General features: G+C 42.5%; 1 protein-coding gene across 1 annotated transcript in view; it reads right to left on the bottom strand.

Moving 5' to 3' along the window:
- Positions 1 to 26,343, bottom strand: part of LOC121299327 (leucine-rich repeat-containing protein 49-like) — a 212,292-nt gene that overhangs the window by 117,377 nt on the left and 68,572 nt on the right. The window contains exon 9 of the mRNA XM_041227018.1: positions 490 to 551. Within this exon, the coding sequence (XP_041082952.1) occupies positions 490 to 551 (62 nt within the window). The remainder of the gene's footprint in view (positions 1 to 489; positions 552 to 26,343) is intronic.

Below are 26,343 nucleotides of genomic sequence, written 5' to 3'. Positions count from 1 at the left end.
CTCAGGTAAGCAGCTGACAGTAATGGGGTGGGGGCACTTTATTTGTAAAATTAAACAATTTATTTCTAAACCCAACAAAAACACATTATTACAGGGCCTCAGCCCTGCCACACAGCCCCATTCATATTAAATTTTTTAAACATATCTTATTTCCATTGAAGACCACAGACATTTATCGAAGTTATAGTTGTCTGTGCGGAAAGAGTTAATATGATAAATTAGCAGTAATATAATAAACCCTCCATTCTCTGCACTTCAGCATGTACCCTGCAGCTTAATATAAAAATCAGCAATCGTCTAAAAATGAAATTCCCAGCTACCCATCACTTCTGTTATCACCTTAACAATGAGCGCTAAAATATTCCATTCCCAGCTCTAGCACTGTCACCCTGATAGGGGGCTTAACCCCACCCCAGTATACCAGTCTAACCCAATGAGTTGCAGTCAGGGCAGGGTTAAGCAGCACTGGCTGGGATGCAGTAGACTTACTTGGTGATGCTGTTGCAGCTGAGAAAGAGGCGCTGGAGGGAGGGCAGATAGCTGACATCTCTCTGCAAGGAGATAAAGAGATGGTGAGGATGCCTGGTTCATGTCAGGAGGCAGGTACAGAAGCAGACAGAGGCAGGGCCCCCCGCAATTGTGTTGAAGTGTTCCAGCCCAGATAGCTGGGAGCCGGCACCATTCCCTCAGTCACCTTCCCTTTCACATTGATTTCTGCTTAGCACACATCTCCATCCTCTCCTCTGCTGCTGAATGGTACTGTAGGGTGGGAGGGACACAGGGAAAGGGGGGGGGGGGGGGGGGGGGGAGTGTGCGTTAATGCAGAGATCCACTTTGCATGACCTGCTATACTGTATACAAGGTGAAGTAACAGGGAGGGAGAGAGAGAGAGAGAGAGAGAGAGAGAGAGAGAGAGAGAGAGAGAGAGAGAGAGATGCAGAGAAGGGGGAGGCAAACAGGGATGAAGACAATGAGGGAGAAATGTAGCGAAGAAGAGACAAGATGGTAAGAGGACAACAATTAACAGTGGGAGGAAAAGAGAAGAGTGATATAAGTAGAATGAGTACGGGAGAAAAGGGAAAAGACAAAATGTGAGGTAGAAAGAGGAGAGATGTGGGAATAGGGGAGAAATAGAGGAAATGATAGGAGAAAAGGACAAAAGATTTGGGAACAGAGAGACAAGGAAGGAGAGGCAGAAAGAAGATAAAACACTAAAACATGAAGAAAAGACAGATAGGGAAAAGGGGCTTCACTAAGCTTCAGAACAGTAACTACAAAACAAGAGCAATGTGAATGTTACAGAGCCCTGAACAGAACTTTACCCTGAGGGAAGACACAAAGCAAAGGCAAATTCCACAAAGACTCAGGCAGACGCAAAATAACCTTTTGTAAAAGCTTTTACAGAACTAGGGAATAGCCCTGAATTGCATGAGCCTCTTATTTTAAGGGGTAATCGCGGGACAACAAGGGCAGGTTCAGCTGTGCCTTATATCTGCAGGGTATATAGTATGTAGATCAAATCATCCCATAGCTTTACTTTTTTCCCCGCACAGCTGAACTGTACTATATAGAACGATGGATATTGACGTTTATTGTAAATGTCTGAATAGTTTGTGGTTACATTGTACAGTATAACTCATTGGTGCTATAGTTTATAAATTAGTATTATTACTAATTTAAAATTTATTTTAAAATAATTTTACTTTTGAAAAAGAGTTTGTGCCTGTTGTGACTTTGTAAATCAGATGTGAATGCTTAATTAAATGTACACTACACATATTTATGTTGTTAAAATTTGTATGTAAATATATAAATCTAGAATATATAAATGTAGTTCACTACAATAGTTTAAAATGGAGCCCATACTGATATATCATTGGGTTCTGTGCCCGATAGGCTACCATATACCATTGGTTTCAGATGTAACAAACTCCCCACCTTGAAACATGATTATTTTACCCTGTGAACCAAATTACTGTTCTTTTGCTACAGCTTGTTGCAGTACTTTTAATGTTTATAAATGACATCTTCAACATGAACAAGCCTTACAAATACATACTATTTTGAATATACTTAACTATATATAACCTTAATATAACCTTAACTATTAATAAAATACCTATAACCTCAACATTAAAAAGGATTGAAAATATGTTGCTGCTGCACTGGTACAAATGTTTAGCAAATGCTGTCCTAAATATAGCCAGCTAGCAAGGCCTGTGCTGAGCTGAAGTCCCGAGACACCACAGACTGCCTTCTAGAACCCTAGCGTGCTGAGCAAGCACTCAGGCTGCAGCCTCATCCTGTTTTAATGAAACAGAATTCAGATAATGGAATCAAAAACAAAGGCAGGCATTTGATGTACAGTACAGCTGCCAACTGAATGTTAAAATGCATGAGGGGATTACTCATTAAATAATACATCAGTAGTGGGTTTCTCTGGATCAAGGTGGTTTTCAAGGTCAGCTCAAAGGGACGATGCTTTTATGAGAATTAAAAGAGGCCTGCTGCAGCTCTGGTCTGAGTTACTATCTGTCAGTTACAGTCATCTGTCTGCTCTCGTGCACTGATAGTGCAAGGATGATTGCCCACATTGTCAAACAGGTAACACAGCAATAACGATCCATGATGTGATACAGAACAGAAAGCACTTGTTATGTTTCTTAAAATGTATTTATTTTTTAAATTGCTTCCTGAAGTGATTTACAAGACAGATCTCAAACCCCAGTGCACTAGAGTGGACATTTTGAAAAGATCTTTGAAACAGACTTTAAAGTTATGCGAAAAAAGTTGTCAGGATGTTAACAATGTATAGAAAAACTAGCACTGTCAGTATTTATATTGTATTCAGATGTTTGAATTGAAACAGATTGTAATTGAAAAGAGTTCGGTTTCAGCTAGATGGAAGTGCAGCTTCGGTTGCAATTCATTGAAATATACATGACATTTTAGAACATAAAGGAACAGTTAAGTCATTCCATGCAGTTTTAAAATGTAGTGTAAGAAAAAAAAGCATGCCTTGTAAATAGTGTTTGTGTATTTAAGTTTGGCGGGGATGGGTTTAATTCCATACCTGTCGAATACACGTGTGGAATATAGCTGGGTCTTGATTGCATAACTAATCATCAAGCAAGCACCAGCCACATGGTATATAAAGGGATCCAGATCCTTTGTTGAGGAAAGTTAGTTTAGGAGAGAGACTGAGAACAGCAGCATTGCTTGGGTGTGATTTTGATTTTTTTATTTGTTTAAACCTTTTGTTCTATCTTTGTTTTGTTAATAAAAGTATGCATCTGTGCTTAAAATGCAGCTTTTCCGTCTCTGGGTCTAATTCCAGCCTGGTAACCAGCCTTGGCTTCCATTTCAGTTACAAAACAGTAGGTTTGCAAATTGAGCACCACACATTAACAAATACAAGATTTAATCATATTTTATTAAATGTCATTCTACCTCTATTACAGTAGACACAAAAATAAAGCTCAGTGCAGTATATAAGAATATAGATCTGGGATTGTCAACTGGGGGTATGTGTACGCCAGGGGTACTTGTAAGGGTCATAGAGGGTATGCAGGATGACTCAGAAATGGAAAAATAAAAATTAAAGCAAAAGAAAATAATGATCTTAAAATTGTTTTTGTTTTGTTTGTAATGATATTATATATTATCTCCAAACCTTAAAATTGTTTTTGTTTTGTACAAACCACTGATATTATATGGGGGGGGGGGGTTAATTTTTTATGGTTGTTTGTAATGATATTAGATTTATCCCAACCCTGATATATATATATATATATATATATATATATATATATATATATATATATATATATATATATATATATATATAATATAATATAATTATATATAGTTCATTTTAAAAAGGAAGCTTCGAAGAAGGTTAGTATTGTAGTTTTAAAATTATCATCCACCTGGAAGCACGTGAAGCAGCTGCCATCATTCAGTTTGCCTACATCAATTTTGAAATTGATGAACATAATAATAAATGGATAGCAAAGTGCAAGCATTGTAACACAAAGGTGACAGTAGTGCGGGGAACTTTTTTTTCAAGGTAAGCCAATTTTTTTACATGTGTATAGGTGTTCTATCTCGCGAAACCGTTTACAGTAACCGTTTACAGGTCTGCGTGTTATGTTATATAAATCAAAGATCAAGATACACCAGGTGTAAAAAAGAAAAAAGTGTAAAAATTATACTGTAAATACAGTATAATCGTAAATCCCGAAAAACTACTCACTTCTAAATCTTTTGTAGTCATTTTTGTATTACTTTAGTATAAAGTAATACAGTACATTTGGTCTCAGTCTTGGTCTCGGTCTTGGTCTCAGTACGTTTGGTCTCAGTCTTGGTCTCGGTCTCGGTCTCAGTACGTTTGGTCTCAGTCTTGGTCTCGGTCTCGGTCTCAGTACGTTTGGTCTCGGTCTTGGTCTCGGTCTTGGTCTCAGTACGTTTGGTTGGTCTCGGTCTTGGTCTCAGTACGTTTGGTCTCAGTCTTGGTCTCGGTCTCGGTCTCAGTACGTTTGGTCTCAGTCTTGGTCTCGGTCTCGGTCTCAGTACGTTTGGTCTGGTCTTAGTCTTGGTCTCGGTCTCGGTCTCAGTACGTTTGGTCTCGGTCTTGGTCTCGGGCTCAGTCTCAGTACGTTTGGTCTCAGTCTCAGTCTCAGTACGTTTGGTCTCAGTCTCAGTCTTGGTCTCAGTCAGTCTTGGTCTTGGTCTCGGTCTCGGTCTTGGTCTCGGTACGTTTGGTCTCAGTCTTGGTCTCGGTCTCGGTCTCAGTACGTTTGGTCTCGGTCTTGGTCTCGGTCTCAGTCTCGTTTGGTACGTTTGGTCTCGGTCTTGGGTACGTTTGGTCTCAGTCTTTGGTCTCAGTCAGTACGTTTGGTCTCAGTCTTGGTCTCGGTCTCGGTCTCAGTACGTTTGGTCTCAGTCTTGGTCTCGGTCTCAGTACGTTTGGTCTCGGTCTTGGTCTCGGTCTCAGTCTCAGTACATTTGGTCTCAGTCTTGGTCTCGGTCTCGGTCTCAGTAAGTTTGGTCTCGGTCTCGGTCTCAGTACGTTTGGTCTCGGTCTTGGTCTCGGTCTCAGTCTCAGTACGTTTGGTCTCGGTCTCGGTCTCAGTCACGTTTGGTCTCGGTCTTGGTCTTGGTCTTGGTCTCGGTACGTTTGGTCTCGGTCTTGGTCTCGGTCTCGGTCTCAGTACATTTGGTCTCGGTCTTGGTCTCGGGTCTCGGTTGGTCTCTCGGTCTCAGTACGTTTGGTCTCAGTCTTGGTCTCGGTCTCGGTCTCAGTACGTTTGGTCTCGGTCTTGGTCTCGGTCTCAGTCTCAGTACGTTTGGTCTCGGTCTTGGTCTCAGTACGTTTGGTCTCAGTCTTGGTCTCGGTCTCGGTCTCAGTCTTGGTCTCAGTCTTGGTCTCGGTCTCAGTCTCAGTACGTTTGGTCTCGGTCTTGGTCTCGGTCTCAGTCTCAGTACGTTTGGTCTCGGTCTTGGTCTCGGTCTCAGTCTCAGTACGTTTGGTCTCGGTCTTGGTCTCGGTCTCGGTCTCAGTACGTTTGGTCTCGGTCTTGGTCTCGGTCTCAGTCTTGGTCAGTCTTGGTCTCGGTCTCGGTCTCAGTACGTTTGGTCTCAGTCTTGGTCTCGGTCTCGGTCTCAGTACGTTTGGTCTCAGTCTTGGTCTCGGTCTCGGTCTCAGTACGTTTGGTCTCAGTCTTGGTCTCGGTCTTGGTCTCGTTTGGTCTTGGTCTCGGTCTCAGTCTCAGTACGTTTGGTCTCGGTCTCGGTCTCAGTACGTTTGGTCTCGGTCTTGGTCTCGGTCTCAGTCTCAGTACGTTTGGTCTCAGTCTTGGTCTCGGTCGTTTGGTCTCGGTCTCGGTCTTGGTCTTGGTCTTGGTACGTTTGGTCTCGGTCTCAGTCTCAGTACGTTTGGTCTCGGTCTCGGTCTTGGTACGTTTGGTCTTGGTCTCAGTCTCAGTACGTTTGGTCTCAGTCTTGGTCTCGGTCTCAGTACGTTTGGTCTCAGTCGGTCTTGGTCTCGGTCTTGGTCTCAGTACGTTTGGTCTCGGTCTTGGTCTCGGTCTCAGTACGTTTGGTCTCTGTCTTGGTCTTGGTATGTTTGGTCTTGACTACATCACTGGTGTCTGTCAGGAGATACCAACAACCCCAATACAGTCATCCTTGCATTATTTGTCATGCTTATCTATTCCAGCAAAAAATGCATCTGAATGGACTGATTTTCTGAAGTGAGGTAAGGAAACCAATAAAATATTTACAAAGGGATCAGTGCATTGTTCAACACCAATATACTTCATCTTGATTGGGAGAAATGCTTTTTTGCTGATGTATTATTTACTGAGTAATCCTTCATGCATTTTAACATACAGCTGTACTGTACATTACATTATTAGGAAACTAAAATATACCTTCAACTGGACAGTTGGGACCCTTAATAACCGTTTGATGTTGGGTGCTCTAAAAACTGTATATAACTGGCGGTTTGTGAGATAGATGCCTTTGTATGAGAAACTGGGCTGGCTCAAACCAAAACCTGGTTAGAAACATTACAGAATTGCTTCTGAACCACCCAGCTTTTCTTGGTAGACTTAGAACAATCCACTTGTGATATTGTCTCTTCATATAAATGACAGCCACTTCACCCTGTCACTGCAAGTAAAGATCTACTTGAAGGATATAAAGCGGCACAACTTATTAAAGTGGAAGGCAAATTGGACCGCATTGAAGTTCCTTTTAAATCAACAGTGACATTCAATGTTTTAATCAATTCAATGTGAGTCTTCTGTGAGAAATAATTTATAGTCTCCACACTGTTAAGGGGAAAGTTTTCATTGAGAAAAAAATTATATATTAAAAACACAAAGCTGAAAGGTCATAATTGGATAAGTCTCCACCCCCCTGAATTAATATTTTGTAGAAGCACCTTTGGCAGAAATTACAGCTGTGAGTCTGTTGGGATAGATGTCTACCAACTTTGCACACCTAGATTTGGCAATATTTGACCATTCTTCTTTACAAAACTGTTCAAGGTCAAGTTCCTTGGGGAGCGCTGATGGACAACAATCTTCAAATCATGTCACAAATTTTTGTTTGGATTTAGGTCGAAGCTCGGACTGGGCCACTCAAGGACATTTACCTTTTTGTTCCTTAGCCACTCCAGTGTAGCTTTGGCTCTGTGCTTTAATTCATTGTCATGCTGAAAGGTGAACTTTCATCCCAGTTTCAGCTTTCTTGAAGAGGGCAGTAGGTTTTCCTCAAGCACTTCTCTGTGCTTTGCTCCATTCATTTTCCCTTCTATCCTGACAAGTCCCTGCCGATGAGAAACATCCCCATAACATGATACTGCCACCACCATGTTTCACAGAAAGGATGATGTGCTTTGGGTGATGCCCTGTGCTGGGTTTGCGCCAAACATAACGCTTTGCATTTAGGCCAAAATGTCCCATTTTAGTTTCGTCAGACCATAAAACTTTTTGCCACATGGCTACAGAATCTCCCAAGTGTTTTTTTGCATACTTCAAATGGGATTCAAGGTTGGCTTTCTGAGTAATGGCTTCTCAGGCAAGGTCTTGATGGTGCCATATACCTTCCACTTCTTAATAATCGTCTTGACCGTGCTCCATTGGATATTCTAGGCATTTGATATTTTTTTATACCCATCCCCCGATCTGTGCCTTTCAACAAATTTGTCCCGGAGTTCTTTTGAAAGCTCCTGGTGCTCATGGTTGAGTCTTTGCTTTGAAATGCACTACCCAGCAGAGGGAACCTACAGGAACTGCTGAATTTATCCCAAAATCATGTGAATCACTACAATTTAACATAGGTGGACAGTTTAATGTCTCAGTGTACTCTGAAATTAAAGCATAGAACAAATAAACAATTGGAGATAAAAAAAGAAATCATGGAATCGTTTTGTTTAACAAAATTTAATCTAAATTTTTGACTTTTCAAAGTAGCCACCTTTTGCAGCTATAATAGCCGAACACACTCGTGGCATTCTTTCTACAACGGAAATCAAATATTGTTCGGAAAGTTCTACCCAACACTGTTGCAGAAGTTCCCACAAATGTGTTGCACTTGTAGGTTGCTTTGCTTTCACCCTTCTGTCCAGTTCATCCCAAACCAGCTCGATGGGGTTTAAGTCTGGAGACTGTGCTGGCTGTTCCATGATTTGATCTGTGCAAGTCGCCGACTCTGGATCCAGCAAAAGAGCCCCAGACCATCACGCTTCCTCCTCCATGTTTAACAGTTGGTGTCACACACCGAAGAACCATCCTTTCGCCTACTCGACGGAGTACAAAAACCTTGCGTGATGAACCGAAGATTTCAAATTTTCATTCATCGGTCCATAAGACCTTCTCCCAGTCTTCAGTGGTCCACTGGCGGTGCTTCATGGCCCAGACATGCCTCTTTTTCTTATTTTGCCATCTTAGCAATGGCTTTCTTACTGCCACTCGACCTGTCAAACCTGCAGCTTGAAGCCTTCTCTTCACAGTTGAAACTGAGACTTGCTTATTTCGACCAATGTTAAGCTGTGCTTGAAGCTGTTGTCCTGTGAGCCGCCTATCACGCAAGCTGTTGACTCTCAGAAACTTGTCTTCTGATTCTGTTCTGGCTTTGGGTCTGCCAGACCTCTTCCTGTCAGAGTTTCCTCCAGTTTCCAAGTGCCTTTTGATGGTGTAGGAAACTGTACTCACTGACACCTTGGCTTTTTTTGCAATTTCTCTAAAGGAAAGACCTACACTTTTAAGGGTTATAATGGTCTGTCTGTCTTCGTTTGTTAATTGCCTTTTTCTCGCCATTATGATAGCAATATACTACTTCCTGCAGTAAAATACTATCCAAATAATGCTTAAGAGGGTGTAGTAACAAAGTCTGTTCCAACACTGCTTTTATACAGACAGAGGGTTTGTAAGTAATCATCAAAAGTTGGGACACCTGTAGGAATTGTTAGCATCAACTTTCAAGGCTTAATTTACTTCCATTGCTGCAGAACAGCTGTAAGTTGTTAACCCATTACTTGTTCCCTGAAAAAGGCCTTTTTGTATAACTCTGAAATGTACATTATTTTTCAGTTTTTGGTAACCTAAACTTTTTTTTTTTTTTAACCTCTGGCAGTTTACCACTTACCTTTGTACCATTTCAGGTTATTCACTGGATGTGAACTGCTTAAATTTCAATAAAAACTGTAAAAATTGACATTTTTATCCCCACACTGGCCATATTTCAGTTTTTATTTTTAATTAATTTTCAAAAAATTTCTAGAATTTTTTTCTCACTTGGAAGTTGTGGGGTAGGATGTGTATATAAATGAAAAAAAAAAAAAAACTATTTTAATGCATTTTAATTCCAGGCTATAAGCAACAAAAGGTGAACATTTAGAAAGGGATGTAGACTTTCTATAGGCACTGTATCCATTTTTAGGGAATTACCTTTTTAGCAAATTTTGGAACTGCGTCAGACAAATGAGCTTAGAAGCTGGGACACTGTACCTTTAGTGTTTGGAGCTGGTCATTGTTCAAGTGCTGAGATAAAGCTGAAAGCAGCTTTGCGTGTGTATAGAGGGATGGCTTCATGCTAAAGGGCTGGAGCCAATTACTGATGAAAGTACAGAAGTGTTAGGTAAGCTTTGCTGCCAAGAGCTTGCGTCTGTATTACTGGAGCAGGATTTTCACTTTAACCACGTGCTAGTTACTTCCTCCTGGAGCATTGCAAAACAATAGCATTTTCTCCTTTAAAATGAAATTGATTCTTTGGATTAACCTGTTGGATTTAGTAATATGATTATTTATATTCTCTATAATAATTATTCAATTTTGATATATGTAGATTTTTCCCAAATTGTAACATGTAACATACAGTACAACTAAAAGTATAGTAAACAGTAATTTAACATTCATCAAACTGTATTCTACCATGACATATCAGCTTACTGTTACAACATTATTACGGTATGATAATTCATGTTAAATAATAAATCAGTATATCAAAAAGGAGCTAGGCCATCACTCAGTGTGTAAGAGTCATGCTACTTTATTTCCAACAATTATTGTTATCATAGTACATTGCAGAACAATATATACAATTGCAACAACTTCTACACATATTCATTTACAGAACAGAAAGTATATTTACCAATATTCCGGACGCTCCCCCTGCCAAAATGTTGGTTTTACAGGAGTGTCATGCTATGATTTACTTCTGTTTTATATAGGCACTTTTGGGTGTGGTCTGCGTTTCCCATTCCTATCTCTATCTACACAGAGCCTTTGCCCATATACGGTCACGTGAGATTCTTGCTGTGAGTTTACACAGAATCAATTCCCTTCCTCCCAGAGATAAACACATTATCTCTCTACACAGAACCCCAACCAAAACCATTTACACAGCAAGTTTACAAATTGAATGTGTTTCCAAACACATACACACACTTATAAAAAGTAATGTTATTATTCAAATACAACTTATTCCAACAAACCGGGTATGCTTTAACTAACTTGTGCATGGACTGGTAATTATTCACTTGCACCACCTTGCAGCTTACATTGATTGAACTAGCTACAGTTTTACAATGTCGCATCTACCAAATTTGGCCGACAAATTATTTTATCAATCAACGCCATAAACAATTAGAGATGCATAGCAAAAGGGTGAATAATCAAGAATTTTGTTTACCTGGAACTTAAAACGACAGCAGATAATGACAGGGATGAAGCAGTGAAAAACAAGTCACTGTAAAAGGGCTTTTAGACCCTAAAGGAAAAAAATGTAGTACAGCAAGTGGCAGGGACTAAAGCCTGTACGAGTAAACTTTATTATTTTTGTTTAAAAACTAAAAGTATGCAAAAACGCTTAAGAGCATCTCCCGTTTTGTTTGATCCTTGTAGACGCCAGGCTATCAAAATGCCAGTGTAATGTATCACAAAACTAAACAAACATGGTTCTCATTTACAATAATTCAAAACCCTGCTAAAGCAGACATGAGTCTAGCTCAAATTCCACTGTGGCTTCTAGTTCATTAAAATAAAAGTAAATAAGTTCTTCCTGTTCTTTCATATAAAATTAAATCACCTTAAACCTTAAATACACAAGTTGTACTTAACACCTGTTTCGCATTGTAACAGCCGATAAATGGTAAAACATTCCCAACTCAGATGTTGAACTTGGCTAACCCATAAGATAAAATTCTGTTGCACCCTTTTGCTAGTGATGAGAAGTTTGGTAATGTTCAAACAAACAGTGCTTAAAATGTATTCATACTTGTTCATATAATAAAATCTATGAATTACTATATCAAAAACCAATACATAAATGAGGTCAGAAAAAAAAAAACCCACTCCACTACACAGAAGAGTGTTTCTCTCCTATCTTTAATAGGTAATTTGATGGGGTACCAGGTTTATTTTACTCCTGAGAAACTGTTGTGCTGTAATATAGTAATATTCTTTTCATTTCCTGGCAATTCAAAATATTCAAATATTTGTTTAAATGTTGAAAGAATATCCGAACATGTAAAAACCCAGCTCTAATTTATTATAATTATTATTAAACTCGCTTTTTAATTGATGAGCTTAAAAATCTATTTCTGTACCTCTTACCAGCACTTCAAACACTTTCATCTGTTGAAAATATTGTGTTATTTTAAACTGAATTAAAGAAAAAATGCAATACTGTAAATTCTTTAGGCCAGTTCTCAGTGGTAGGGTAGGTCGTGAATCAGACACTAACCTAGCCCAAGCTCTTCTGAACCTGAGAGTCACCAGTCCAGGGGCTCCAGCAAGTGCTAATATCACAATTAGCATAATAAAGATCCTGAGGAGTATAGAGGAAAGCAAACACCAGTGAGCCAGCCCAAACACTTGGCTACACGGCCCCAAAACCACAGGCTGACCCAAACAAGCCCCCAGCCAAACCACATCACAGCAGGCCTGTATGTGCTGTAATGATCTCATTCTCACAGGCAGGCTGCAGGAGCAGGGAGGGGCGTCTGTAGCATAGCAGTGGAAGTGTGCTGTTCATGAGAAACACCTCACACCAAGGTGGAAAATGGAGGTTAAAAGTGTAGTGTCATCATGCACATATATTTAACAAGCATGACCTCTACTACCATGACATGATCAACAGTAGGTGCATATTACTATAGAAAAGAAATGTGTAATCACAATTTGATATGCGGGTCTCCAGATATATAAGAGACATTTAAGTGTGACATACAGACAGAAAGACAGACACCTCTAGAAATCCTCAGAATCCTCAATAACTTATGCAAAATAACATTAATATTAAGTTACATGACTAATGTTTCTTTTTCACTCTGCATGCCACAGGGGTTGTTGGTGTGCGGTGAGCCAAGGACTCCCCCCCCAGCCAACCTAACCCCTACCCTGCCGGGCAGCTCCTGTTTGCAGCATATTCTTGAATTTGAATAATTCAAAATAATAAATCAAAATAATTTGAAATCTATTTTGGTTAAGGTGGAATTTCAAGTTGTGTTGGTAAAGTTCAATATTCTCTACTAAAATTATGGAATCTGTGACCATGTGACTTAATTCCAGCCTTACTGATAAGCAACCAAGTAAACATTTGATTGACAGTGATAGCAAGGCGACATTTACACAGCAGTTTCTGAAGTACCCCTAAATTATTTACTAAGCAACCCGGCTCAGAGCTTTTAATATTCAGTTAAAATACCACAATAAACTGTCTATATTAACAAAGAACCATTAATTCATTAAAAAAAATATTAAACAGGAACACACATGGTATTGAAATTATATTTCATAAATGAAAATCATTTATTTATTTCATGAAAATCATTGTATTATACCAATTTGATATAGCGCCGTAGCAGAACCTCCAAAATAGTAGCTCCAATGGCCAAATTGTAGCTGTTGGCATCTCTGTCTAGACTTGAACCCAGGTCCCCAGAGCAGCAAACAGCTGAATGCTGGCTCCTCTCCATCTGCTCTGTTTCAGATATGGAAGAAGCCTTTGCTTTGCTTAAGTATTTATCTGGGGGAAAACAGAGGGTCAAGTAATATTAAATTCAATGAACTGTGTATGACAGAGTTAGGAATGCTGCCAGAACTGAGAACAAAATACAAAGAGACCATGCATGGCAGAAAACATCTGGCCCACGATAAGATTACTAGCTAACAGGAGTCTTCACTAGAGGGAGAGAGCGCCGCTGGCAGGCTTTTGAAGTCCTTTCTCTGCTCTACTAACTCTTACTAGGCAGGGTAAGGGCAATCAAAGGAGGCAATCTTCCAGAAGAAACCAAAAGTATGATAAGAACATGCAATGGCGGTCAAAATGAGGCTGTCACCAGCCATAAAAATGAATAACTGGGGGTGAGGTATTTAATGCCCCTTCTATCCTCCTCAGACCATTAATAGTGAATCATCTATTTAATTATATGCTAAACATGTTAATGACCATGCCATCTCAAGTGCAGTGGTGCCACAAAATGTTATATTCTTTTAGGACTGGAGACCGACCAGAGGTGGGGCTTTTATCGCCCAGTTTTTCTCATGATGGTATATCTTGACAGTCACCATTGGAAATACATGAAAATTAACAATTGTTCAACAGTTATTCTGCATTGGTGTTAAATTAATCAATGGATTTTTCAATAAAACGATTTAATATATTAAAAGAGGAGAAAGGTATCTATACCAAGATATTAAGTGAGTGGGAAACCTAGTTGTTTCACATTCTTTGAATAATTTGAGGTAATACTGTACTTGTGAGATGGCTTGATCATTATATACCTGATCCCTTTTCTTTTTTTTTACTATGTACAATATTTTTATGACAGAATAATAATTACAGGAATTAGTTTAGAGCTGTTTTTTTTTTTTTTTGTTTTTTTTTCAAATTGGGTTTGCAAGCTTTTAAATAGGAGAAACAATTTCTAAAAACACAGGGATCACACATTTAACTGGTTTTTACATTAGCAAAGTGCATACAATGTTGTCCTTTGTTTGCATATTCAATGTATTTTTATCTTTAAAATAATTGATCTAAGAAATAACAGATGTAAAACATTATAACTTATGATTCTGTTATTAAAGTTATGGATGGAGCAATAAATGATGTATTGATATTGGAAACCTCTCATGCTGCCTGTGTTATGTGGATTACAATGTATTTATTTAAAGAAATGTATTCTGGATAGACCCCACCGATGCAACATCCCATTTAGATGTCCAGCATGCATTTACAGTAGACGGGGACGTGAAAATTAGCTACAATTAAAAAGTTTCAGGGACGCTTCTTCTGTACACTATAATATAGTATTCAAGACTACCTGAACTTCTTCGTAGATCTGACAGATCAAACTCAACAACTCTCCTCTGTTTCCAATCTCAATCTGCAGTCTGCAATCCAATCTGCAACATGTGTCATGGTTTAGTATAAACAAAATGTATAAATACTGTTAATTCTCCAACCGACAATATTTCCCTGGTATCAATTCACAGCCCTACATTCTACCTTTTTAACGGCCATTTAAAAAAGGTGATATAATGTGATAAACTACAATTTGTAACCTTACAGGTCCTTTGTTTATTGGTGATTACGAGGACCCACTGCATGATTTTGGATGCTTATTAGTTATTACTTTATCAGAGTGGGATGGAGGGACCGCTTTCTGCCAATGGAAACATACAGGATTAATTTCAAATGAATAACAACTTGGTCCCAGTGGCCAATGGAAACATGCTTCACGTGACTCATACTTCACTGACTTGTCTGCTGGGGTCTGCTTTTTTAGTGTGTGTGTATGAGGGGCTCTGAATCCCCACTATTCTATTCAGCAGCAATGAGAGCTCATTCCAGGGATGTTGATTATAAAGGAATTATTTATCAATTTACTCTATGGTTGAAACAGAACACCAGGAACTAAAATGTAATAAACAGCACAGCCGATGAAAATGCTGATATGCTTGCTACACACAGGGAATGCACTGAGCTTGCTGTATGGACAAAGCTGTCATTTTTATGCATACAGGATATGTGGAGATGGAAGAAACAATGTGACAGCTAAAACACATTTACCAATTCATTGGAGGGAAACTGCTGGCGTTTCATTTAGACAGAGGCCCAACATGCTGTTAGACTCTGTTTAGTTTCCTAAATGTTTAAACTTCAGGATGAAACATGTTAATACTTTAACATATTGGGAATTTTTGTAACCAATCAAAAAATGCCAACATGAGATGTCTTCCATTCAAGTATTTTTACAGATTGCTCAAAAAAATTATTCTTCAGCAGAATGAAAGCTCATTCCAGTGAAGTTAATTATAATTAAATAATTTATCAATTTACTGGTTGAAACAGAATATATATATAGTTGGAGAAACATGCACTTTAAAAATTATTTTTGTAGCATGAAACACAAGAGACACGTAACTACCATGCATGATAAATACTTACACATATTGTAATGACCGTAGCATGATAGTTTGGACTTATACGGAGTACACACCCAGCAAAGAGGACAGCAGACGGCTCAGGGTATCTTGTGGGTGACCCTGTCGCGGTAGGGCCCCCCAATCTTTATTTCTACAAGTGGTGTATGTTGGATAACACTGAAAGAAGTTTAAATGCAATACAAGATACACGTGTTTGCAGGTTTGTACACTCTGTTAGTTTTATAAGGAGATTATCAGAGGAGGTATAACAACTGGTAAATGCGAGATTGCAAGATTGCACTTCATTGCACTTCATTGCACTGACGACGACCGTCTTACTGCTGGAATAAAAACAGTTGCACATTGCTGGAGGAACCGATGCGCTCAAGAGATAACATAGGGCCTCACCAAGATAACACCATCGTAGACAGTGCGAGTCAGAACCAGTTTTCTTTACAACACGTATATGAGACTCTCCACAGGGGGTTGCCCAGGGTGACTGAACCCACAAAGAGAAGAAAGGAGGGTGGGGCTGAGGTCAGTGGCTATTTAATCAAGGTGCACTCAGCTCAGTTCACTTCTCTCTTTCATTAAGACAAGTATTTCAGATTTGCCGATAGAGAAAGTCCTGGAGGATCAAAACTACAGTATTGCATTGTATTATTTTGTTCTGTTATGTTTTGTTTTGAACTTGAAGTTTTGCATCGTGCAGTTTTCACATGAAATTGTGCTGTACTGTTTTGCTTTGAGCGTTTTTTGTTTCCATAATTAAACCTGTATATACTGAATAAACCAAACTTATATCTGAAGAAAAGGACGGTGCATTTCTTTCATCAAGAAACAACTGCTCACTACTTTAAAAAAAAAATGATTTATGATATTTATATGTATATATTTATATGTGTATATATATATATATATATATATATATATATATATATATATATATATATATATATATATATATATATATACACACACACACATTCATACACACTTATACACAGTACTTCAACGTGGATGAGACTACATGTAAATGGATATTTAATAAATGCATACAGTGTACACATCCTACTATGGAAATACTACAGCTGACCTCTATTTAACACTGGGCAAATCTAAGCTATTCACATCCTGACTACAAAGGCATTGCAATTTACTGACTGTAGCTTTGCAGAGTCCACAATACCAGCATTTCAAATATATCCTGTTTGCAATGATGCACATCATTAAGAAGAATTAAAAACAGATTCCGGAGATGACAAAATCAGAACATACTGGTCTGTGTAAAATTCAATAAGATGCAGGGGGGAAAGTATGCGAGTGTCTTGGGCATACATGCATGTGATTTTAATAATAAGCAGACATTGGGTATTCTCAGGAACAATTTCAGTCTGGTTTAAACCCAGGTAGGCTTCAGGCAAAGTAGCCCCTAACCAGTTAAATTAAGTCATATCCACGTAATTCTTCTGTTTTAGATGCAATCAATTCAAATAGATGTCCATACATTTATTAGCAACAAAGAATACATCTTGGTAATTGGAAGACTCTATTTAAATAGATGTGTCTATTGTGGATACATGCTTTGACTAAATCCATAGTTTTTTCATGTTAAATTGTACACTGTAAACCAAAATTGTAGTTATCAATTTAATTTAGCTAATTTAGTAATGAACATTTGGTTGTGAATAACCCTAATTACCAACACACAAAACAATTGCAAATCAAAGAACTTTACTGTAAAATAACTTTTTACAGTAATAATGAATTCATCTTTAATCTGTTTCAGCATTTTGTTTAGTATTATGAGAAGTGATCAATATTAAATGATGATATTGTTTAAAATAGATGCAAAGTAGGAAAAAAAGTAGACCTTTAACCCCTCTGCTGCCATCGGTTATGTTTGATTCCCCTAGTGGTGCTTAGGTAGTTGTCATCAGCCATGTTCAATTCCACGCTATGTGTCCCTTCTTAGCTGTGTAACGACTGCATTCCAATATTAAACTGCAAAGACAGTCAAGCTCTTTATGAACCTGCCAGTCTGTTTACTTAAATAGCTTGACTGACAGGTTGTTTGCTTTGAAGACAGTGGCTTTGATTGGTGTTGCAACTGTCACTCACTCAAAGACCCACAATCCCAGATCCCAAAGCTTTTGTTTTTCAGCCAAACTAAAAGTTTCACTTATGTTTTATATTTCAAAGGACAATGAAAACATTTAGTTAATGTTGTGACATTCTAGACCAAAATACATTTTTATTTTTATTTTACTCCTTATACATCTACATCTGTATTCTAATAACTACGCAAATGAATTTTCTAAATGATTAGAAAGTAGTGGGTGATGCTATTTTTTTTTATATACAAGCTCATTTTTTATATTTTGGTTTCCCTTTCAATTGAGTGACAACCATTATCGAATTGGAAAGATCCTCTCTGACCGTCAATCACTGAGCATATATAAAAAAGCTGCCCTATCAGGGCACTGCTGTGAGGGGGAAGTCCCTCCCACCTCTTGTTGAAGAGGGACGTGCTCACATCTTCGGTGCCACCTACAGCTCCGGCACTACCATCGGCACCAATCTTGGAACAGGTTGACTCGGCACCGACCGTTCGGCACCGACAGCGCTCTCCTCGACGCTGATCCCAGCACCGGTTGACTAGCTTCGGAGTCGTCTACAGCCCGGCACCGACTGCGCTACACATCGGCACCGCCCTCAGCGCCGATTGACTCTGCACGACCACTCGGCATCGACAGCACTCTCCCCGCCACAGGCAAATCCACTCATTGCCCCCTATGGTTCTCCATGGAGAGAGACGGGGGCCTCCTGGGAGTATACACGCTAGCTCACCCCTGGCCACAGGGGCTGTTGTATGCGTTCCCTCCGCTATAATTATTACCCCTGCCACCAGAGAGGTTCAGGGTGGAGAGAGTACAGGTTTTGCTGGTTGCACCCAGATGCCCGAGACGCCCCTGGTTTGCTCTCCTTTCCAACATGTTGTCAGGTCAGCCTTGGCAGCTCCCGCCGCACAAGGACCTCCTGAGCCAAGTGGAAGGGTTATTATGGCACCCGAACCCAGCCCAGCTCCAACTCTGGGTCTGGCCATTGAACATAGCCGTCTATTCAGACGAGGTTTGCCAGATGCGGTAGTAGAAACACTACACTACAGTCTGCTAGGGCACCGAGCACTAGAGCCCAGTACTCATATAAATGTTTTCCAAGACTGGTGCCTTGCCGAAGGTCATGATCCTGTGACCTGCCCTATTGAGACAATATTAACCTTCCTACAACACTTGTTTGACGCAGGAAAATCAGCATCCACTTTGAAGGTATACCTGGCAGCAATATCAGTGTGCCACGACAAAATCGACTCGCTGTCCCCTGGGACACATTTCCTGGCAGTGAAATTTCTTAAAGGGGCTCAGAGGCTTTGTCCTCCCATGAAAAGTATGGTCCCCAAGTGGGATCTAGAACTGGTACTGCGGGCCCTTATGGGTCCCCAATTCGAGCCCATGGCGTCAGCAGAACTGCACCCTGTATCATTGAAGGTGGCATTTTTAATAGCCATTACGTGTGCCAGACGAGTAAGTGAGCTTCATGCGCTGTCCATTGATGACACATGTATGACTTTTATGGGAAATGACTCGCGGGCAACATTAAGAACAAATCCATCCTTTTTGCCAAAGTTGGTATTCACATTCCATATTAACCAACCAATGGTTTTGGAAACTTTCAGACCTTCCCCGCACGAGTCATGTGGGCTCTTAGGCTATCGCCGGGGGATGTACTGTTGGTAATCTGGAGCCACGACAGTTTTGGTACAGCTTTCCCATTCGATAATGGTTGTCACTCAATTGAAACTGCCCACCAACAAGAGTGGTGCTGAGCTGAACACGGACCAAACCGATGTCAGGCTGGGGTGACAGGCCGGTCGGTCAAACCTAGTCGCAACCAATGGATCAAAATGTCTATCGCTTACGACGAATGCTAGGGCGTCCCTCGTAGACGATGCGCGTTGGCCCCATCCGACCAGCGTGAGAAATGGACAAGGACTACCGACTTATGGACGGAGTCGGCTAAAGAAGCTAGTCCAAATGAAAGAGAAACCACTCCGCATCGCCATGCTCAACATCGGGACGCTCACCGGACGAAGCCGCAAACTCGCCGAGATCCTCAAGCGCCGCCACGTGGACATCGTCTGTCTACAGGAGACGAGGTGGAAAGGTCAGAAATCCCGTGACATTGGTGAGGGCTACAAGCTCATCTACCATGGCATGACCAAGAACAGAGGCATGGCTATCATCGTGAACTCCGAGCTGCGCAGCCGAGTTGCCGAAGTACATCGACATTCTGACCGACTCATGTCCGCTGTTATCGACGCCGACGACCGCTGCCTGCGTGTCTTCTCTGCCTACGACCCCCAAACTGGCTGCGACAAAGAGGAGAAAGATCAGTTCTGGCAAGAGCTACACGACCACGTTTCGTCCTGCCCAGCGGAGAACTTGCTGCTCCTCTGCGGTGACCTGAATGGACACGTCGGGAGCGCCAGGGATGGGTACGACTGCCATGGGGACAGCGGGTATGGCACGAGGAACGATGATGGACGACGACTCCTCGACTTTGCCGAAGCAACCAACCTCATCATCGCCAACATGTTCTTCAAGAAGCGGACCAGCCACCTGATCACCTATGCCAGTGGCAATAACAGCAGCCAGATTGACTTCGTCCCGGTGCAGAAGCGAGACTTCCCTGCCGTGGTCGACGTGAAGGTCATTCCGTCCAACTGCCTGGCCCCGCAACACAAGATGCTTGTTACTGACATGAAAATCATCGTGCGGAGAAGGTGCGGCACAATAGGCCCAACGACGATCAAGTGGTGGAAACTGCACGATCAAAAGGAGGCCATCGTCAACAATATCGCCTTTCCTGCGATCACCCTGGATTCGCTGGACGCCGTGTGGGCCGCGCTCCGTGACTCTGCCACCTCTGCGGCTAAAATGACCCTCGGAACCAAGAAGCCCGGCCGCCGCCACATCGACAAACAGGCGTGGCTCTGGATGGACCAGGTGCAGCAGAAGGTGCAGGAGAAGCAGGCGGCATTCAAGGAGTGGTTTGCACAGAGGACGGACAAAAACTGGCAGAAGTAAACCAACGCCCGGAGCGAAGCCAAGAGGACCGTCGCAGCAGCGTGAGCCGACCACTACCGCGACCTCTACGAGCAACTGGACACGATGGAAGGCGAGAAGTACATCTACCGACTGGCAAGGGTGCGTACCAAGGCAGCCAAGGACATCGAGCACTACAAGTGCGTGAAGGACAAGGATGGGCGGCGACTACAGGACAAAAGCGAGATCCTGAAGTGCTGGCAACAGCACTTCGATGAGATCTCCAACATCGAGTTCCCGCACCCGCCAATCCCCGATGGCCCAATAAGCGCTGGCCCGGTTCCCTGCATCACAACCACTGAAATCAAGAAAGCCATTGACAGCATGAAGAACCTGAAAGCGCCTGGCCCCGACGATCTGCCAGCTGACCTGTGGAAGCTGAAGGATCTTCATGGCGCCACGATCGCCTGGCTGACGGACTTCTTCAACGCAATGGTGGACACCGGCCACGCCCCTGCGGACTGGGCCTCGAGCATTACAGTGCCCATTTTCAAGAACAAGGGCGACCCAGTAACATGTTCCAACTACCGCCCAATCCGCCTCCTGTGCCACACCATGAAGATCTTCGAACGAATCCTCGACCGGTACCTGCACAGCATCGTCAGGCTAAACATCAACCAGTGCGGATCTGTCAAAAGCTTGGGCACCACGGACGCGATTTTTGCTGCACGCCTGCTGCTGGAGAAACACCGGGAGAAGGGGAAACCATTACACCTAGCCTTCCTTGATCTGGAGAAGGCCTTCGACCGTGTCCCGCATCAACTCATCTGGTACGCGATGCGCGACCACGAAGTGCCGGAACTTCTCATCAACTGGGTTCGTATGCTCTACACGAACGCCACTAGCCGTGTGAGGTGCTCAGTCGGCATCTCTGACAGCTTCCCTGTGAAGGTTGGCGTCCACCAATGTTCTGCACTGTCACCACTCCTCTTCATCCTCGTCATGGACACCATGACGCATGACCTGCAGCGCAACGTCCCGTGGACCCTGCTCTATGCTGGCGACGTCATGCTCGCGGCCACAACCAGGGAAGAGCTGCAGCGACAGGTGCAGGCCTGGAACAATCGACTTTGCCAGTTTGGACTTCGCCTCAACACTACGAAAACTGAGTACATGGAAACGAGCCCAGCCGCTGGTTCCATCCAAGTCAACAGCGTGGACCTGGCAAAGACTGACCTGTACCAGTACCTGGGATCCAACCTGCAGAGCGATGGCGGAATCGACGGTGACGTGCGTATGGTTTGCTGGACAATGGGCATCTCCCTCCTTGACCAAATCTGCAACGACATGCTCAGACGGCAGTTTGGCATCATTCCTATTGACGCAAATGCGGGAAAGACGGTTATGGTGGTACGGCTACGTCCAACGAGCAGCGCCTGGTACCGTCGCCAGCCATCTTGAGATCGACGGCCAGAGCCCATGTGGAAGACCGAAGCAGCAATGGCAGGACACGATCAATGCGGATATGAAAATCAGCAGCTTACGCCCGAACGAGGCGCAAGACCAAGCGAAGTGGCGTTCAAAGGTCCGAACAGCGGACCCTGCACCAGCAGGACAACGCTAGGAAGAAGAAGAAGAAGAAGAAGAAGAAGAAGAAGAAGAAGAAGAAGAAGAAGAAGAAGAATTTGCAGGGATTATTGAATTTAGATTCTTGGGCAGGTGTATGACCAACCAACCTCCGATACTAACTATTCTACAGAACCAACAGGAGCTGTGGAGGGGTCTGCCATTGCTACACAAGATTAGGCATGAACTGGGTGAAATACAGAAAGAGCCTTTACATTGTTGAATGAACATAAGCAGAAACCATGTTTACATGTACATATTTTTGTCAGTATTATACAATGTTTGTATTGCTATGCAACCTGTTGACATTTTGGTGAAGTTGGTTATGTTGAGTATAATAACTATTATGTTCAATAATTAATGTGAAATTGAGGACATTTTTTTTTTTTTTTACTTTACCCTAGGGTATGTAAGATAATAATTTATTTTATAGTTTACTTACAAACAAGGTTCTCCTGAAGGTATAATAAAATATAAATAATTATATTTTACGATCTTACAAAAAAAACACCAAAAAAACTTTTGTTAGAGTGAAAATATAGCAGTGTGCTCTGACACGGGTCTGGAAATTTAAATATATAGTTTTCACACTACTGTCTTCACTTTTTTTTTTTTTTACAGCACTGTGACAGGGCGAGGAGTCCTGTACATTGTTGTTTATTTATTTTTATAACAGGGGTTTCCCCTCCGCCACTGTGAAATTTATTGTTTTGTATTTGTTCGTATTGTGATTTATTTATGTGTAAATATGACTGTGTAGCCGTATGTTTTACAGAATGGATGGAAAGCCCCATTCACATTAAAAAAACGTACAGAAGGTGGCCATCTGCCGAATTAAGTGATTAATTTGTTGCTAATCGAGAGATGATCATCTGTATAAAAATCCTGCAGTTTTCCCAGCTCGGTGTGGGAGTTTGGAGGAGGAACAAGAGCAAGCGGAAATTAAAATTAAAAATGAAGGAACAGTGAAGGAACTTGCCCAGCACGACCTTAGTTTTAGTTGTTTATTGTGTTTGTGATGTTTTATTTAAAACTTTTATTTTGCTCTGTGAGCAGTGTTTTTGTTAAAAAATGTTGTTTATTTTTGTATTCAAATAAACGGCGCACCACGCGCCTTTTGAACTGCAGTACTTTGTTTGTTTTTATTCCTGCATCCAGCCTGACGTCACCACACTCGTCATCCTGTCACATGTGGTGTACAGTGTGGGATCACCAGCGCCTACTGGACGCAGGCCAGAAAGGATACTGCAGTTTTTTTTTTTTTTCTTCTATTACATGTTGAATGACGAAGAGGAGGATGGGAGGAAGAAGGAAAAGCTGCAAGAAGCAGCAGAGAAACCTACTGCACCAACAGCAGCAGCCAGAACAGCAGAGCCAGAGGTGGTGGTCCCAGGTGCCAACTCAATTTGGACCCCCAGACTAGGCATCCAGACAGGAGCAATGGAGAATAGAAGGGGCTCCTATGTGCGGCGCCTGTGGCGAGTTTGGGCACGCTCGGGAGGACTACCCTTATGGGGACCCCCAGTATAAGAAGGCCTGGAACCAGGGCATGGTTGGGGATGTGGCAGGGTGGTTCTGGGTGAGAGACCAGACCCAGCCATCACCCAAGAGGGAGGAGCCCAAACAGCCACAGCCCGAACGTCCTGCTCCTGACTGGGAGGAGCCTGAAAGTCCTGCGCTTGAAGGGGTAGGAGCCTGAATGTCCTGCGCCTGAGTGGGAGGAGCCCGAACGTCTTGCGTCTGAGTGGGAGGAGTCCTAGCGTCCACAGCCCAAGAGCGGGGAGTCGGTGCGTCCACAGCCCAAGAGGGGGGAGTCGGTGCGTCCACAGCCCAAGAGGGGGGAGTCGGTGCGTCCACAGCCCAAGAGGGGGGAGTCGGTGCGTCCACAGCCCAAGGGGGGGAAGGCCGTACATCCACAGCCCAAGAGGGCGGAAGGCCGAACGTCCACAGCCCAGGTACCCCTCAGTAGAGGGAGAATACCAGTGGGGAGTCATCTCCCCATGGACGACCATGGAGGACTGGTTGCTCCCTCCTCCAACAGCAGAGTGGAGAATAGTCGTCTCCCTCTTATGCAGCCAGAAGGGGAGGAGCCCCTGCCGCCACCCAGCAGGAGCTGCCTCTGTCTCCACCCCCGCCAGAAGGACTGACGGGACCAGGACATGATGCTGGCAGTCCTCAGCAATCCCCTGTATAGGTTGCTGAGGGGAGCACAGGGGAAAACTGCCAGGCCGCAGCGGCTGCAAAGAGGGCTAACCCCAGCACTACTGCTAGTCCTGGCTCCCCTCCCGCCACACCCACCACCACCGCCGCCACCGCCCAAGGGAACGCTGCTGCCCTGTTATGCATCTCCTGAGGATGCCAGTTCACCACCGCCCGGGGATGCCAGTTCGCCATCGCCGAGGATGCCTGCCTTGCTCCGCCCAAGGATGCCTGCCTTGCACCACTCGGGGAATGCCACGTCCGCATCGCCTGGGGCTGCCTGCTGCTCCGCATCACCTGGGGCTGTCTGCTGCTCTGCATAGCCTGGGGCTGCATGTGTCTCCTTTTTATCCCCTAGGGTTGCTGAAGGTCCCGCTTCGCCTGGGGTTGCTGAGGGCTCTGCTTCGCCTGGGAGAGCTGTGTCATTTATCTCTTCTAAGGTTGCTGATGGTTTTGCTTCACCTGGGTTTGCTGACGGGCCTGCTTCGCCAGGTGTTGCTGAGGGCTCTGATTTGCCTGGGGTCACTGAGGGCTCTGCTTCACCTTGGGTCGCTGTCTGCTCTGCTTCGTCTGGGGTCTCTGCCTGTCTGCTTCTGGGGCCATGTGTGCTTTGCACAAGGTGGGATATGTGACAAGACAAGGAGTCCTGTACATTATTATTTATTTATTTTTAGAATGGGGTTCCCCCCTCTGCCCCTGTGCAATGTATTGTTTTTTATTTACTGTATTATGATTTATTTATGTGTAAATATGGACGGCAGAGTCGTATGTTTTGCAGCGTGGATGGGAAGCCCCATCCACATTTAAAACACGTGCAGAAGTTGGCCATCTCAAAATTAAGTGATTAATTTGTTACTAATCGGGAGATGGTCATCTGTTTAAAAACCCTGCAGTTTTCCCTGCTCGGTGTGGGAGTTTGGAGGAGAAACAAGAGCGAGCGAAAACTAAAATTAAAAATGAAGGAACAGTGAAGGCACCTGCCCAGCCTGACCTTAATTTTAGTTGTTTATTGTGTTCATGATTTGTTTTATTTAAAACTTATTTTGCTCTGTGAGCAGTGTTTTTGTTGAAACCTTTTCTGAACTGCAGTACCTTGTTTGTTTTTATTCCTGCATCTGACCTGACGTCACCACACACGTCATCCTGTCACAAGCACTTTAAAAGACAGTGTGGTAAAACTGTCATAAAATGCTTGGCTGTTGGGTGGCATCTCTGACAAAACCGCTTGGTTGCAAAGGAGTTAAGCAGATCTTAAAATAAGCAAAATTGCACAAGTGGTCCAACATAGGATTCGATACAGAAAAAATAAGAATGTGGCACTAGACAAGTTCATTTCTACACACGTACTCTGTGGTAGTTAAAGGTCTAAAGGTGAACTTCCACAGCAATTATTTCATGCTTGGCTGTCACTTGTAGGCAAAATCCCCATCTTGCACTGTACACACTTGTCCTTTTCTCTTAACGACGGATAAAAGCACATTGCCGGCAGGCACCACAACAGCTTCTTTCCAGCTCTGCAATCATACCTCAAATTCTGCCAGACATTCAGCCCTTAGCCTCTCTCAAGCCGAGACTGCCAATTGTGTCATATTGTGTACTACTAGACTGAGACCATTAAACTCATTTGTAACCCAAGTACTACACTGAAACCCGGCCTGTGCAGTCTGATAGACATGAGAAGCTAGGTATGTCAAGAAATAAGTAATTTGTACTCGTTACACTGTGTTTGAAATGTGGCCGCTACATCTTTAAATTACAAGTTTGAATGAATGCTTGTTAACTTTTGGACTGTTAGGGTTGTAACATAAAGGTTGTAGGAGGATATAAAAGTGACTGAGAATGAGAAATGTAAGTAAGACAGTTGCATTAACTCTTTTGCTGTGTATACCTCCCAACGCAGTGTTCTTATCCAATAAAGATACTGAAACCCACTCACTGCATATCGACAATTACTATACAAGCCTTACACTAGT

Source organism: Polyodon spathula, chromosome 24 (assembly GCF_017654505.1).
Source record: "Polyodon spathula isolate WHYD16114869_AA chromosome 24, ASM1765450v1, whole genome shotgun sequence".
Classification (NCBI taxonomy): Eukaryota; Metazoa; Chordata; class Actinopteri; order Acipenseriformes; family Polyodontidae; genus Polyodon; species Polyodon spathula.
This window is presented reverse-complemented; position numbering and strand designations above follow the sequence as displayed.